At 42.7% G+C, this 18,089-nt stretch overlaps 1 protein-coding gene across 1 annotated transcript; it reads right to left on the reverse strand.

Annotated features, from left to right (window-relative positions):
- Nucleotides 1–16,173: 16,173 nt before the first annotated feature.
- Nucleotides 16,174–17,565, reverse strand: LOC109004043. Its single transcript, XM_035690719.1, has 2 exons — nt 17,107–17,565; nt 16,174–17,019 (listed from the first exon to the last, which is right to left on the reverse strand). The coding sequence occupies exons 1-2, from the start codon at nt 17,563–17,565 to the stop codon at nt 16,174–16,176; spliced, it is 1,305 nt and encodes a 434-aa protein (XP_035546612.1).
- Nucleotides 17,566–18,089: the final 524 nt, after the last annotated feature.

Genomic DNA, 18,089 nt, shown 5'->3' on the forward strand with positions numbered 1-18,089 from the left:
ATTATGCATACTAAAGAGTAAAATTTAAGTTAGTAAATAATAACTATCAACATCATAAATATAATTATAGTGAAATATTTTTTTAATGAATTAGTTACATAATTCACATTAATAATTCACTTAATTTTAATTTTAATAATTTTAATAAATTTTTAATCATTTATTTTTAAAAAATGAAACAAAATAACTAAACTAGATCCATAGCTATCGGTATGGTCCACTAGGGGCGATCAACCCACTGGACCATTTTACACCCCTAATTCTGATCCAACTCATGTTTCCGAGAAAAAAGTGATTTTCCAATTCACTCCATCCCGCCTTTTGGTTTTCTTTTCTTTTTTTCCCCAGTTTAAGGGAACGTGCTTCGGATAAACCTTTTTAAGAAAATTACAAATAATACGGAGGAACTAAAAGCCCATAAAAACTTTAAGTACAAAAAATATATCTATTGGAGACAAGGCCGGCTCTAGGGGTAGGCAACTAAAGCAACTGTCCCCGCGGGAGTAGGCCCCCAAAAGAAAAAAAATTATATTATGACCTTAAAAAATAAATTATAAAAAAATATTAATTAGCATAAAAGATGGAAATATTTTTGCCTAAAATAAAATCAATCTTAAATGATAAAATTTGGTAAAAATAAAATAAAACCAATAAATATAAAAGCTTTACTAAAAGAAATCTTACTCAAAATATACAAAATTTTTAGACAATTGTGAAATTGGAATAGAAGTAGCAAAATGATGATATATTACTCTTGAATATTTTATAAAATATGATGTTTATTTTGATATCGATGACCTTATTTGTTTTGATAATAAAATATTAAAAGAAGTATATATATACGAATAACAAATAATATTTTATTTACAGAAAAATTAGATTCTCTTTCAAATTGTTATAGTAATTATATATATTATTAATCAAAACAATATTCATATTTGTTTTGCATTTCAAAACATTTTAATAAAATTTTAGTATTTAATATTTAAATATTATTATCATTTTTAAGTTAAAACGTTATGTACTTTATGGTCGCCTTAGGCCACAAAATACATTGAGCCGTCCTTGATTGGAGAGTGAATCCGTCCTCAAAGCGCAGTGTGGGGTGGCATCTTCTGATTTAAGTTTTACATGGAGCTTACAGTATCTAGCCATAATTCCTTATTTAGATGTTGAGATGAGATAAGATAAAAAATTTGTGAGTAATAGTGAAATGATTTATAAATAGTAGTAAAATAGTTTAAATTAAAATGTTTTATGAGATATTAGACTATGAGATAACAAAAATTGAATAAAGATATTATAAAGTTAAAATATTATAAGAATATTATTTTTTAATATAATTTGAAATTTGAAAAAGTTAAATTTTTTTGTGTTTTGTTTGGTATTTTGGAAAAGTTGTAATGATTAGGTAATGATTAGATGAAAAAATTAAATATTTAAAATTGAAGAATGTTTGTACTTGAGTGATGTTTGGATATTGAGATCATCTCAACATTTTAACCAACCCTTTTAAGTCTTTATATGGAGCTAGGAAGTCTCTTGTTAAGCTTTAGAGAGTACTCTTCCTTGGCAATGTAAGTTGTAATTTCAATGCCAACTGGTTAAACACCCCCCAAAAAGTACTTGGACTAAATCAAAAATTTGTATACAAACACAATGTTTCCCAAGAGAGAGCTAGAGAGACTTAGATGGAGAGGTAAAGAGACTGCGATGGCGAGGTATGCTAGGGTTTCCAACTTTCCACTACAAGAGACAGAGAGCCAACGAGCTGATAAAGGAGAAACCGAGACGTAAATCGACGTAGGCATTAATCAAGAGCAAAATGACAGCGTATAACAATGGTTTCAAGTGATTCAGAAATTATAAACGGTTATTGGGTATAACCCGATACCCAAACTGAAATTTTCCGAATCTGGATTTCCATATTCGATTTCTGACCTGTTAATATCGAGTTGGTTAATTTGTCTCAGGTCAAGTCAAAATGGTTGGGTTGGGGAAATGAGGTTGGATAGACAAATATTTCCCCAGTTGGATTGGGCTTGATTCATCTTACAGAGGCCCCCAAACGAAGCACCACAAGCCCAGAGAGTATCTCACGAAGGATCAAACAGTAAAACCACGTAGAGATATCAATATATTCGAATCACATTAATTATGGACTAATGATGTAATCGTCAAAGGAATCTCAAACCTTCCTAAAGACGATAAACATCCATGATACTCGCCCATGATGGTGTTTCCCTCTTTGGCCTATCCAAGGCCCAATATTTAGCACCGCCAAAATAACTGGAGAGGATCATGTTGTTATACTATCCTTATCGGTCAAGTGAACACATCTATATAATTGATACCAATTGGTGATTTGAGGTAACTCTTTACAACCCCATTGATTTTATACTTCACTATTATAAACACTGACTGAAGCATTGAAGGTGTTTTCAACCCACAGAGCCCCTATGCTTTCGATGTAGGTTGATTGAGTTCGTTGGCAGTAGTGAGAAACATGTTCTTAACAGTTGGTGCCGTATATAAATTCTAGTCGGTAACCTTAGCGTGTTTTTCGTATGCCTGCTACGATGCATTCTCAAGTGACATGCAATCAAGAAGCTACCACGATGAACATGGAGGAAGATTTGCGGAGATGGAGGACAGAATGAAGAAGATGGTGTTGGAGATGGAGAATTTCCAGCGGGAAAATGAAATCCTGAGGCAAAAGAACACTGATTCTGGAGAAAGTGTTGAGCCAAGCCAAAACGATCTAACCGAAGCGGAATCACAAAGTGCTGGCAGGGTGGCTGCCGACGAGGAGGAGAATAAGAGCATTCACAACAAGTAGCGCAACCTCATGGATAAATATGAGGAGATGGCCAAGAAGATAGGTGCATTGTCTTTGGTCGACCAGTTGCTCAGTAGCATGGATCTCCCTTACAATGTTGAGGTTATGGCCACACCGCTTCTGCCTAAATTCAAAGTTTCACAAATGGAGATGTACGACAGATCTAAGAACCCGATCAAACATCTAGAGATGTTTAAGGCTCACATGATGCTCCAAGGCTTTCCTGGGGAGATTGCCAGTCGAGCTTTCCTCTTGACGCTTAAGGGGTCAGCCAGGGGATGGTTCGAAGCCCAGCAGCTGAACACCATTGACATTTTCGAGGAGCTGGGAAAACAGTTCCTAACACAATTTATGGTCAATAGGAGAAGAAGACCACCAACCGCCTACCTTCTCATCGTAAAACAACAAGAGGATGAGAACTTGAAGGCTTACCTTTCCTTGTTCAACAAGGAGCGCATGTCTGCGGATTACCAAAATGAGAAGATTACACTAGCAACACTTCTGGACAGCATTTGGCCTAGGAGTCCCTTCATGGCGAAATTGGTGGAAAAGACCCTCGCCATGCTACGAGGTGCGAAGCCAGAAGGCCATGACCGTCTCCTTTAACGAGAATCACCGTGAGGGGGTGATTTACCCCCACAACGATGCCTTAGTGGTAACAATGCTAGTCACCAACTTAACCACCTAAACAATTCTAATAGATAATGGAAGTTCGGCCGACATACTTTTTTGGGAAGTGTTTGCAAAGATGAGAATTGACCAAAGCCGATTGTGCTCATCGCCAACACTCCTAAGGGAATTCTCGGGGGAGACCATATAACCCTAGGGTTCCATAATCCCACCCGTGACAGTCGGGTCAGGGACATGCATAACTACCACTATGGTGGACTCTTGGTGGTCAAAACTCATTCCTCCTATAACGCGATCATCGGACAACCGACCTTCAACAACCTGAGGGCCGTAGCTTCAAAGTACCACCTGGAAATGAAGTTTCCAAAGGAACCAGGCGTAGGAGAAGTGTGCAGCGAGCAAGTACTAGTGAGAGAATGCTACGTGCAGGAACTCAAAGATGGGGGAAAGGAGGTGCGTACAACGGAACCACTCGCAACCGGGCCATGAGTTCCACCCCCACCTCCTAAACTCATCAAGCGAGAAATGGAAACTCGAAACAAGCAAAATCTAAAGCACGGGGAGGTTGACGAATCCCTAGAGTTGGTGGCACTGGATGATGCTCATCCAGAGAGGAGGGTGAGAATAGGCACAAGAATGGAGCCCAAGGTGAGTTCACAGTTGAAACGGCTACTCGCAGAGCACAAGAACGTCTTCATTTGGAGTCACGAAGACTTGCCCCGAATCGATAAATATGCGATCAAAAGCCATTTAAGCATAAACCCCGATGTCAAGAAGATTCAGCAAAAATAGAGAAGTTTCAGTATTGTGAAGTACGTCGCAATTGCATAGGAGCTTCAATATAGTCCTGGTCCAGAAGTTGAATGGTAAGTGGAGAATGTGCATCAACTTCACCAAACTGAACAAAACATACCCCCAAGATAGCTTCCCCTCACCACGTATTGACTTGATCGTGGATTCAACACCCAGACATAGAATGTTGAGCTTCATGGACGCCTACTTTGGATACAGCCAAATCCAGATGAGTCCTGGCAATGAGGACAAAATCACTTTTGTGATGGACCAGGGATTGTACTACTATTGAGTAATGCCTTTAAGCTAAAGAATGTCGGGTCGACCTATCAGAGGTTGGTAAACCGGATGTTTAAGGAGCAAATCGGGCGTAATATGGAAGTCTACATAGACGATTTGCTCATCAAGAGCATAGAACCAGAGCAGCACACCAACAATTTACAAGAAGCCTTCACGGTCCTCCAAAATTATAAAATGAAGCTTAGCCCCATGAAATGCGCCTTTGGAGTAGAGTCAAGGAAATTTCTCGGCTTCATGGTCTGAGAAAAGAGGCATTGAGGCTAATCTGGAGAATATCCAAGCCATTATCAACATGAAGTCTCCTAATACCCTTAATGAGGTGCAGAGATTGGCAAGAAGGATCACCGTGCTCAACATATTCATTTTCAATTTGATGGACAAGTGCTTGCCATTTTTTTAAGTGCTGTGAATGGTCCACGAATAAAATGAAGAGTGTGAAGAAGCATTCACTTGGCTCAAGGAGTACCTATTGAACCCTCCCTTTCTGAGTCAAAATTTACGAGGAGAAACCCTATACCCATATTCATTCGTCACGATAGAGGCTATGTCAACAACATTGGTACAAGAAGAAGATAGGGCACAAAGGCAGGTCTATTACATCAACCGGGCATTGAAGGGAGCCAAAACTAGATACCCATCGATGGAACTACTAGCGTTTACATTAATGGTAGCTGCTTGCCGGTTGAGACCTTACTTTCAAGCACACCCAATAAGGGTCTTGATGGAGGCTCCTCTTAAGAAAGTGCTACAACGTCTGGACACATTTAGGTGTTTAGTAAATTAGTCAATAAAACTTAGCAAGTTCGACATCGACTCCCTTAAACAGCCATCAAATGACAAGTCTTAGTGGATTTTGTCATCGAGGTAACTGATCCTACTGAAGACATATCTACCCTGCCCACCGGGAGTCACTGGCAAGTTTACGTCGATAGCTTGTCTTGTCATTCGCGTGGAGCCGCAGGCATATATATAATACTAAGGTTAGGCAAAGATGTCTATTACTCGATCAAGCTCGAATTCAAAACAATCAACAATGAAGCAGAATATGAAACTCTACTAGTAGAACTCGCCATAGTAAAGGCACTAAGTGCAACGAAAGTGGAAGTAAAGATGGACTCCCAAGTGGTAGTAAACCAAGTCAAGGGGGAGTATGTGGCGAAAGGCGAAAGACTCAACTCTACTTACGATGAGTATGTGAAGAATGTGACTATTTCCAAAACTTGATTGGGCAAATCCTTGGGAAGGATAACTGGAAGGCGGACTAATTAACACGAGCTACATCAGGTATGGATGATGTAGCACTACCATGGGCATTGATCACCAAAACGTTGGAGACCCCAATCATTGGGCTCGAAGTCTCATAAGTGAGGGTGGGAGTACCTGAATGGGCGCAAGGGATAACCAAGTTCTTAACCACCGGGGAGCTACTGAGTGAAAAAGAAGAGGCGAGGAAGATGAAGAATAGGGCGGCCTGATTCACCCTCTTCAATGGAACATTGTCCAAGCAAGGATTCTCCTCTCCCCTCCTAAGGTGTATCTCACCGAAAGAAACCCAGTACGTAATGGCTGAGAGACACAAAAAAGTATGCGAGAATCACTCGGATAGAAGAACCCTGGCGGGAAAAGTCATGAGAACTGGTTATTATTGGCCCCAAGCCCCCAAAGACGTAGAATGATTCATTAAGAAATGCACGAAGAGCCAAATACATGCACAAATTCCACATTGTCCGCCTAAGGAGCTAACATCGATTACTTCCTCGTAGCCCTCTGCACAATGGGGGTTGAGTATTGTAGGAGCCATGCCCCCCAGGAAAAGGAGGTGTAACGTTCATCATAGTCGCAGTGGACTACTTTACAAAGTGGGTGGAAGAGAAACCTTTCACGACAATAACTGGGCCAGCATCACTAGGTTTTGGTGCAAGGTTGTAGTATATTAATTCAACATACCACAAACCGTTATTGTGAATAACGTGCGACAATTCACCTCTGACCACTACCAAGATTGGTGCACAGAGTCTAGCATAATGGCCAAATATCCTCCTCGTGACACCCCTAAGCCAACAGGCAAGTCGAAGCAACCAATAAAACTATGGTACGAATGAAGAAGAAACTGGAGGCTAAAGGAGCATGGGCAAAAGAGCTCCAAGGGGTTTTGTAGGCATATCTAACCACTATTAAGACCCTGATCGGGGAAGTGAAATAGTGATCCTAGTGGAGGTAGGAATGTCGAGCTATAGAATCATGTACTTTGACGAATGACTAAACGAAGAGGCATTATGTGAGAATCTAGAGCTAATGGAAGAAAAGAGAGAAGCGAAATAAAGAAAGCGACCAATAAGAGGAAAACAGAACAATACTTCATCAGAAGAGTGAGGCCAATATCGTTCAAAGTAAGGGACTTGGTACTAAATGAAACAAGAGTGATCTCCCAAGAAGAAGGGAAGCTCGGGCCGAAATGGGAAGGACTGTACGTGTCCGTTGGGTCCGCCATGACTGCATACCAACGGCAATGTTCCTTGGTCTCCTTTAGCTCTACTTCCAATTGAGCTAGCCGATCCCACCCAATATCTCGCTCCGCTTCCAACAACTTGGCCTCGAGGTAAAAACGAGTTATCTCCTTTGATTTTTCTAAGTCACTCTGGAGGTAGGACGCATCCTTACGGAAGGCCGAGATGCTCCTCTAGAATGAGCAGGAATAAGCGTCCACATGAGCAAAGGTGGCTTCCGCCTCATCCCTCTCGGTGCTCACCTTGGTGACCTCCCAGTGAGCTTGGACCACAAAGACTGTAGTGCACAAGACTCATCTCTAGATTGGCCCTTTCGTCGATGATCCATGCAGCCAGCGAGTCGACCACCTAACACAAAATCACAAATTGGTCAACAAAGGAATGACAAGGGACAATAGACTGAAGATGAGTGTTGAGAAAGCTTATTGAGGAAAGACAACTTTTAAGCTTGTCGGCAGTCTCACAAACAAATTTGGCCCAGGCATTATGAGTGCTTGGACCGAACCTAGAAGGACGAGACCCCGATGGACGTGACCTAGAGGGCCAGGGCAATCCTGAGAAACTAGGCCTCTCACCTCGAAAGGGCGGCCTTAAGCCTCCCAGCTCCCCTAGCTAGTAAGAAAGATAAGGGGAAGGAGCCTGAGATGAAAGATCCACATTCTCGAGAGCATCGGACCTTTGCTTACACAGAGGCTCCACGTCACCCACAAGAGGAGTCGGTGGCACGGTCCCTCCAAAGCCACGAGTGAGACAACCTTTGGCTCTGAAGAGGTGTTGAAGGGTGAGAAAGGTATCGAGACCCTAACCTCACCCAGATCCATGGTCAAGGGATTGTCTTGGGACAAAAGCAAGGTCAAAAGGAAGAGTCAGGGTTTCACCTCTAGATACAGTGGAGTGAATAGAGCAAGGGGTGTAAGCACCACCGTCAGCAAGGCCCCAGGAAATGCCAACATCCGAGTAGGAAGGCACCTCAGAAGTGGTCACACACGCCCCAGCACCACCGTCCGAAGGTGTAGCCATCTCCACAACATCCTCAAGTGTGGACACCTTTGCAACATCCTTGAAAGGAACATCTAGAATGGGTTATTGAGAACCTCTTGGAACGGGTTTGGTTTGAGAAAGGAACACCTAGTGAGAACCTCTCAGAATGGGTTCCTCCTCGCCCCGATTGAAAGCCTCAGCTAGCCCCTAGTATCCTGGTAGGGTAGAATGCAAATACAAGGAAAGTGATGTACTAGCACACATGCCTGACCAAGGACATTCAAAACCCAGTGCCATTGCCAAATTGACCATAATTTGCTCCAAGAGGTCTTCAAGGCTGTCTGGGTTGGACAGGTCTTGCCGAGTTGATCTACCAGCCCTCGATGATGATTGAGCTCGCAGGGACTAGCTAGGACCACTGAGCGGAAAAGGTGCCTCTCGTTCAGGCCCTTGGCAGTTAAGAAGTTATGGCCATTAATGCGCGACCGATCCAACATCACTAAGAATCGGTCAATATCAGCTCTAGTCAAAAGAGCAATAGTTCAAACCTCTTCCTAGTATCACAGCTAAACAAGTTCAGAGAAAACTCCTTGTCTTCTGGAACGACTCCCCACACGGCTCGAACCAGAAACTCTTGACGAATGACCTCACCAGCAGGGAATCCCAACCACTTCCAGACATAAGAAAATAACCTTTTAAACCACTCCTTAATGCAAAAGAAGCAGGGTTCCAAGTGGGCTTCTTGGTAGTTGGTACGGGAACGAAAGCTGCACAAGCTGCCATCGTGACATCGTATCCTGGGGTATAAAAAAAACACCCTAGCAATCAAGTCGGGGTATTCCTCATCCTTAGTTCCCAGGACTAGGTGCCATAGGATGCAACACGATAGGGGAATCCTCCACGGCAAGCCCCCTGTACTTCCAAGATGACAAAGTCAGGCACTCCGTAGGAATTCCTCACAGCATCTAGGTCCAACAAGGCAGTGGTCATAGACCAATGGTATCCTTCGAAATACCGTGGATTGTTCTGGATAGAAGCACCAAGGTTTCTGGGAGATCCCTCAAGACGTGATGAATGCGAGCCTCAAGATTAAATATGGTAGGTGTTCATGGGTGTCATTTGCAACAGAGGGAAAAATCAGAAAAACTTGTCGAAGAAAAGGTAAGAACGGTAGAGAGTAGTAGGAAATAGTTGATAAAAATTAGGACTTGAAGTTTAAATAGGAGGACAATGTCGATTGGATGACTCTTAGTAGGAAAGTGACAAGTGTCACCAGAAAGAAAACGTCAGGGGCAAAACCCATTATCCCCATTGCACGAAGAGATGTGGGAGCCTAGTCGTCACACATTACCCCAGGCATGGGAGCGTGTACCACCGTAGACAATGAATACGGGTCACTAAAGCATTGCTAGGTAAAAAATGAAATTCTCGCCACACATTTACGGTAGGAATATATTGGATAACTAGATGGAAAAATATTTCCCTAGTCAGAATAGGCCCGATATATCTTACAAAGGCCCTTAAACAAAGCATCACGTGCCCAGCAAGTATCACACAAAGGATCAGGTTGTATAATCGCATAGAGACATCAATATATTCGAATCACATTAATTATGAACTGATGAGGCAATCATCGAGGGAATCTCAGACCTTTCTAAAGAGGATAAACATCCAAGATGCTCGCGATGGTGTTTCCTTCTTTGGCCTATCCAAGGCCCGATATTTAGCACCTCCAGAATAAACAGAGAGGATCATGCTACTATAATATCCTTATTGGTCAAGTGAACATCTATATAACTGACACCAATTGGTGATTTGAGGTAATTCTTTACGACCCCATTGATTTCATGTTTCACTATTATAAATACTGACTGAGGCATCGGAGGTGTTTCCAACCCACCAAGCCCCCACGCTTCTTTTGGTCCAAGTGGATTGAGTTTATCGGCAGTAATGTGAAACACATTCTTAACGAGAGTTTTCTACAGCCTGGAACTATCCTTATTTTTAGGTTTTTATGCCCTCAGGCAATGCCAGTGTAGACGGGGGGGAAAAGAAATGCAGGCAGTGCAAGCAAATCAAGAGTGTAAGCCCTTACTTTAGGAGAAGTCAAAGAGGACATCTCATAAACTCAGGAAGCAGGCGTACCCAGACTTTAGTAATTAGTTAAGAATTTAAGGAGTGTAGTGTAAGTGGCTAGTTGTTCGGTCATTTCAGGATGAGTTGAATTATTGCAACATTACACGAGTATCCTATTTGACTCGGGTGGAACCAACTCATTTGTGTCCACTACGTTTGCTAGGATAAGTGGTCTTCAGGCAGAACCAATGTAGCAAAATATTTCTGTAGCATTACCTAATGAAGAGACAGTTTTTGCACCAAGATGGTTGCAAGTCCCTTGGAGATAGGTGAAACTCTCTTGAAAGCTGATCTGCTAGCATTTGGTTTATTGTGTTTCAATGTCATCTTAGGCATGGATTAGTTATTTAGGCATTTTGAAAATATAGATTGCCGATGAATATGGTAACACTCCGAGTGCTTGGAATGGAAGATAGAGTATTCCGTGATAGCAAGTTGCAATCAATGTCGAGAGTAATTACCTCGCTACAAGCCAATAAGGAGTTGGTAAGCAGGGCTGAAGCCTATTTAGCACATTTACTACTTGAGGAGAAAGAGCCTAAGGAGGTATGAGGCATACCAATAATAAAGGAATTCCCAGAAGTGTTCGGAGAATTTTCAATTTCTATGCATAAACCACCCTATAGGATGGCCCCAATTGAGTTAAAGAGTAAATAGAAGGAATTATTGACAAAAAGATTTATTAGGCAAAGTATATCTCCTTGGGGAGTGACGGTGCTAATTTTTAAAAAGAATGATGAGATCTTTAGGATGTACATCGATTATCGGGAGCTGAAGAAGATGACCAAAAAGAATAGATACCCCTTGCCAAGAGTAAATGACTTGTCTGACCAGTTTAGGATTAAGGAGGGCAACATACCAAAAACAACATTTCAGACGAGGTATGGCCATTTTGAGCTTGCGATGATGCCATTCGGGTTTGCTAACACCACAACAGCATTCATGGATATTATGAATAGGATGTTCTGTCCATTCTCGGATATGTTTGTGGTGGTGTTCATAAATGATACTTTAATATATTCCAAGAATGCCAAGGATCATGACGATTATCTGAGAATGGTGTTAGGAATATTTTTTAACAAAGATTTAAAATCCAACTTTGTTTCCTTTCCACCAAAGTCATTTCTTTCTTTGCATCCCATCCTTCTAAGAACACGAGCCTAGTGTAAGAATTTTGAAAGTAGAATATCTTGTAATTGGGAGTCAAAATGCCTATTTTCTTTATTTTCATCATTCTAGTTGTTATGGACATGTTTCACCGTCACTACCTCACGATCACCTACAACCAAAGTGTAGAGAGCACATGGGTCTGAGGGAATGTCTCCGATGCCTAAGTCAGTAATTTGAGGATAATAATGATAATAACAATAATCCGATCCCTTTACTTACCTAGGTTTTTCCCTATATATACAATTTCGTGATCTATCATTATTCCCCCATGGATAGTGGTTATCTTTTATTCAAATTCAAATTTAGAGATGAGGATTCATCTCTTAGCAGATTCGAATAATAACCTCATTTATCTTTTTCCATTGACAGGATAGCTACCCCGTCAATATTAGCTTATCTAGTCATTACTAGCCATTGGCTGCTTTCCTTTGCACTGGGCTGGGCTCCTCGATTATGATATGGGCTTTAATCGTTGGTTAGGGCCAAAGCTCATCTTAGGGGCTAACCGGTTGGAATATCCTCTCTAGTTACCCTACAAAGTCTCATTGCGCATGGCGTGATGGGACTTAATTATTAGGCATCGTTTCTTTCTTTGAGGCGTGTCAGTACACCGCTTCATTTTCTCTTCTCGGGCACGTCAACCATCACCTCATTTCAACTCCTATTTATTGCCCATTTTCTCTTTTCTTTTGGTCTTTTGTCACGCTTCTTGGTTTCCACTTCTTCTCTGAGTTCTTGCACTTCTCTTCTCTGGGTTCTTGCATTCCCTTTCCCTCTCCGAGTTCTTTGCCTCTTTGCAATTTCTTTCAATCCTTCCATGGCTTCCTCTTCTTCCAAGGGTAAGGTTGTTGCTACTCCGGACCCTTCACCACCCTGCGACTCTCCTCCCCAACTAGTCATTGCTCCGCCGGCTTCCATTTTGTGGGTTCTCGTTGGTCTTCCGTCGCACTGCACGTGAGTTGGAGAATGTTCTGAATAATTTCAACATCCCTGATTCCGTTGAGTTGAAAGCTCTAGCCCCCAACCAGAAACCTATTGATGCCAAAGGTATGGCTATCTCTGTTGCCCTTTATCTCGCTATGTTCACCATGGGGCTTCATCTGCCTTTTATGCTCCCTGTTTGCAACTTGCTAGACGTCCTAGGGCTTGCTCCCGCTTAGTTGGTGCCCAACGCATGGAGGATCTTGATGGCCTACTGTGTTTTGTGGCGACGGGTGCTGGAACCCATGGGCGATGAGTACCCAGATCTAACAGCCCGTGAGTTTTTGTCTCTTCACGGGTTTAGGCATCTGAATGGTAATTTATGCAATTTTAGAGCCCGTCGAGCCTTGGTTGATTTAGAGCGCAAGTACTCTCATGTGAAGTAGTGGACCAATAAATTTTTCTTTATTGCTGGCTCTAGCTGGGAGTTTCCCGCCGATAAAGTTCCTAATCTGGAATTTCCCATTAGGATCAGTTGGTCTCATGTCTTTGACAGGGATGACTACAAAGTGATTCTTTCCCCTCATGAGGATGCCCGTGTTAGGCTGGTAGATTACTAGGTTCAAACCCACCCTAGCATGTGCTTCTCGGATGCGCTTTTAACCCCCAGTAACATTGAGAGGTTCGTTCCCAGTCGGGCCCATGTTTTGGGGAGTGAATTTTTTGGTGCTCCCCTGTCGACCGGAGATTTGAAAAAGAATAAACGTCCTGGAAAAGGTGGGAAGAAACAAAGAAATGTTAAAAAGCTCGTGTCTCGCCCCGCTCCAATGAGTCCATCTCATCCAAAGGTGGTGTTCTACTTCCCTCAGCGGTGGGCGGGGATACAAAATTGGTACCTCCCAAAAAATAGAGTGGGACCAAGTTGAGTTCTTCTCAGGAGTTGCTGAGTAATACTATCCCCCAAAAAGGTGGGAGCACCAAGGTGGCCACTTATCAGGAAGAACTAAGTGTTATGGAGCCACTACCTCTTTCTTTGGATGACGTTATGTTGTAGGCCGAGGATGACCTTGATAGTATACTTGCCGCAGAGGCGGCCACCGAAGCCACTGCATAGCCTTCGACGGCTCCGACTGATAATTCCCGGTAGCAATGCGAGGATACTCCAGTGGACAAAGACATTCTTGTTTTGAACCTTGTTCTCCTCACAATGCCACCATATGTTCCTGCAAGCTTCCCACCCTTTGCAGCTTCTACACCACTACTGACCTCGCCCCTACCAATTGTTTTTGTGCCCTTTTGACTCTCCTTTGGATCTACCTAGATTGGAGGGAGGCAAAGAGGGAAGTGCTCAAGAGTTAGTTGCGGTGCTTAGTTCCCCCATTGCCTCAACGACTTCAGGTGGGGTTACTCCGGATTTTGCCCTTTGTTTTTCCAGCCCTCTCCCTCGTCAGTGGCAGTAGGGTTTCGATTCCTTCTCCGCCTTTTAGTGTGTCTCCTCGAGGGAGTGGCAACACATCTTTGTCAACTCCTGCTAGGGGTCTTGGGACCGATCAAGCTGTACTCTGCCAGGATGAAACTGGTGAGATTGGGAAGGCCAAAGACTGCTTCTGTATATTGTTTGTTGGCTGTGAAACATTCATTGTTGCTTCTGTATATTGATATCAGTTCATGCTATTTGTTCCCTATGTATTGGCTTTATGTTGTTCTTGACTACGAGTGTTACGTCATCTATCGGTAGGAGCTTCTTTTGAACTCCTTTAAAAAGCTAGCGGGAGAGTTCCTCCACCACATCGCCTTCTAGCGAGGAGGTATTAACAGGAGGTTTCTTCGACCGTTTTTACCCTTAAGTTTTTAGGCTCGTGGGAGAGTTCCTCCACCACATCGCCTTATGGCGAGAAGGTGTTAACGGGAGGTTTCCTCTACTGTTTTAACCTTTAAGTTTTTAGGATTGTGGGAGAGTTCCTCCACCATCTCGCCTTATGGCGAGAAGGTGTTAACGATAGGTTCCCTCTACCATTTTAACCTTTAGTTTTTAGGGTCGTGGGAGAGTTTCTCCACCATCTCGCCTTATGGCGAGAAGGTGTAATGGGAGGTTTTCTCTACCATTTTAACTTTTAAGTTTTTAGGCTTGTGGGAGAGTTTATCGACCACGTCACCTTATGGCGAGAACGTATACACAGGAGGTTTCCACTGCCGTTTTAGCCTTTGAGTTTTTAAGGTCGTGAGAGAGTTCCTCCATCACGTCGCCTTATGGCAAGAAGGTGTTAATGGGAAGTTTCCTCTACTGTTTTAACCTTTTAATTGTTATGCTCGTGGGAGAGTTCCTCGACCACGTCACCTTACGGCAAGAATGTATAAATGGGAGGTTTCCTCTACTGTTTTAACCTTTTGAGTTTTTAGGCTCGTGGGAGAGTTCCTCGACCACGTCGCCTTATGGCGAGAAGGTGTTAACGGAAAGTTTCCTCTACCGTTTTAACCTTTAAGTTTTTAGGCTCATGGGAGAGTTCCTCGACCACGTTGCCTTATGGCGAGAACATTTACAAGGGAGGTTTCCTCTACCGTTTTAACGTTTGAGTTTTTAGGCTCATGGGAGAGCTCGTCGACCACATCGCCTTATGGCGAGAAGGTTTTAATGGGAGGTTTCCTCTACCATTTTAACCTTTCAATTTTTAGGCTCGTGGGAGAGTTCATTGACCACGTCGCCTTCTTCTTTTATATATATATATATATATATTTTATCTTGGATACTTATTGAAAAGCCAAAAGGAGCAAAACAAGAGAAAGGGTGGACAAAGTGTGCTGGCATTTATTAAAAGTGATATTCATATGTAAATCAACAAAGGAAATAAGAGAAAACTACATATCTTTACTTTAAACGCAGTACTTTCGCAAGTGCTCTGTGTTCCATGGGTGAGGTAGATGGCGTCCTGTGGCATCCTTGAGGTGGTAAGTCCCGGGCCTGTGGCTTGCCACTACAACGCAAGTTCCCTCCCACCGAGGGCCTAATTTCTCTTCTTCTCCCGAGGTCACGCCGGTTTCCTTCAGCACTAAGTCGCTTGCTTTGAATGACCTAGGCCTCACTCGTTTGTTGAAGTACTGCTCCACCTTCTTCTTAGAAGCTGCAACTTTGACTTCTGCATATGCCTTTATCTCCTCTAACAGGTCTAGGTTTTCTTCTAACCCTGCTATGTTTGCTTCTGGATCAAAATTTCTTCTTCTGTGGCTTGGTAACCCAACCTCTACTAGTGCCATTGCCTCACTTCCATAGGCTAGGGCGGAAGGTGTTTGGCCATTTGAGGTTTTTGTTGTCGTTATGTAAGCCCACAAAATTCCTGGGAGCTCGTCGGCCCATATCCCTTTTTCTGGCACCTATTTTCTTTTTTAGTATTCCCATGATGGTTTTATTAGTTGCTTCCACTTGTTTGTTTGCCTGGGGATGGCTTGGAGAAGAGTACTTGACCTTGATTCCTAGCTCTGCACACCATTGGCGATAATGTTCAGAGTTAAATTGCCTCCCGTTATTAGAAATGATACACTGAGGTATCCCGAACCTGCATATTACATCCTTCCATAGCAACTTTGCTATGCTTTGAATAGTTATTGTAGTCATTGCCTCAGCTTTTGCCCACTTTGTAAAGTAGTCGACAACTACAATGATGAATTTGGTTCTTCCTTTGCTAGGGGGTATTGGGCCTACCAAGTCTACTCCCCATTGGGCGAATGGCCATGGGGACGTTATGGATTGCAACTCTTTAGGGGGTGCACCTGGAATTATGCATGAATTTGGCATTGAACACATTTTCTCACAAACTCTTTCGTATCTTTGAATGCATTTAGCCAATAGTACCCTGCCTTTACAATCTTTGCAGTGAGAGGTCATCCTCCTGAGTGACTCCTTTAAATCCCCTCATGTACTTCCCTCATCACGTACTCAGCTTCTTCTTCTGTCACGCATCGCAACAATGGGTTTGAGAAACCCCGCCTGTAGAGTTCACCGTCAATGAGGCTAAACCTGGTTGCCCTGCTTTTTAAATTTCTCGCCTCTTCCCTTGGTGAGGGAAGTTCTCCTGTCTCCAAATACTTTTTTATATCAGTAGCCCATCCTAGTGTGTTCCCCTTGATATGTAAACTTTCTTCTCCTACCGCTAGTCTAGCCATTGCTTGTAAATCAACCTTCCATGGTAGTGTTTCTTCTTGCTTTGCTGAAGCCGTGCATGCCAATCGGTCAGCTTTGGATTTGTCTCCTCGAGGTATCTTCTCGATTCGAAAGTACTTGAGATTTTTACTTTGTTCCTGTACTTGGTGAAGGTATTTTATCAACTTGGATCCCCTCGCCAAATACTCCCCTATGATTTGCCCAACTACCACTTGTGAATTGGCTTTCATCTCGACTTCTTCGCCTCCTAATACCCTCGTGATTGCCAAACCGACAAGTACTGCTTCATTCTCAACTTCGTTGTTTGTCACCTTGAACTCCAATCGTACTGCGTGGTATAATTCTTTCCCCTCACTTGTTACTATGTAGACCCCGACTCCTCCACCTGCTCGGCAGGCTGACTCATCTACATACACATGCCATGGATTCTTCTTGGGTGGCTTGTGGACTTCTTCTTTGAAATTGGAGAACTCTGCTACAAAATCGGCTAGTATCTGCCCCTTCACAACGCTTTTCGGTATGTAGTTGATGTCATATTCACATGGTTCAATTGACCATTTGACTAACCGTTCAGAGGTGTCTAGTTTCTACAACACTTTTTGTAGAGGCGATGAAGTGATTATCCTTATTGGGTGGGCTTGGAAATAAGGTTGTAATCGCCTTGTTGCTACTACCACAGCCAAGGCGACCAACTCCACCTTTGGATATCTGGTCTCTACTCCTTTCAACGCTCTGCTTACATAATACACTGGCTTTTGCTCCTTCCCTTTCTCTCGTACCAACGCAGCAGATACTGCGTCTGGAGTTACTACTAAGCATAATGACAGTGGCTCTCCCAGCTTGGTGTGACTGAGCAATGGTGGCTTAACTAGATACTCTTTCAACTGAGAAAATGCTTCTTCGCACCTGGCATCTGACTCTCGTGCTTTTTTAAGCACCTGAAAGAAAGGAATACATTTATCCGTTGATCGGGATACAAACCTATTCAGAGCTGTGATCTTGCCCGCCAATTTCTGTACTTCGTTCAAGTTCATGGGCAACTTCATGCTTTGAGTTTCTTGGGGTTTGCTTCGATTCCTCTCTCTTACACCATAAAACTGAGGAACTTTCCCGACTGTACTCCGAATGTGCATTTTGTTGGGTTGAGCGTCATTTGGTATTGTCATAAAACTTGAAAAGCCTCTCTGAGGTCTTCTATGTGTTGGTCAAACTCCCTACTTTTTACTAGTAGATCATCGACGTACACCTCCATGCTCCTTCTGATCTGGTTTTTAAACATTTTGCTTACCAACCTCTGATAAGATCTACTACTTTTTCAAATTTTAATAAAAAAATTAAACATATCTCAACCTGCTTCAAACATTCAAATACATCTCAGTGGGACTAGCAAAACTCACTCAAACATCTTAACTCACTATTATTCATAGATAAACTCAGATCATCTGATATACTCTTAGTATCCAAACGGAGCCTTAGTTTCACCAAGTATGATTTTAGGCCTATTTGCATACTATTGGAGACTTAGGCTACGTTTGGGTAGCCAATATATCTCAGTACTTTCCAAGTATTATCGTACTATTGGAAATACTCCACATGCTAAACAACTTAAAATACTCTCAATGGGACCCACAAACCCACTTCAATCTCTACTCATAAC

The sequence above is a fragment of the Juglans regia genome, chromosome 6, assembly GCF_001411555.2.
Source record: "Juglans regia cultivar Chandler chromosome 6, Walnut 2.0, whole genome shotgun sequence".
NCBI lineage: Eukaryota > Viridiplantae > Streptophyta > Magnoliopsida > Fagales > Juglandaceae > Juglans > Juglans regia.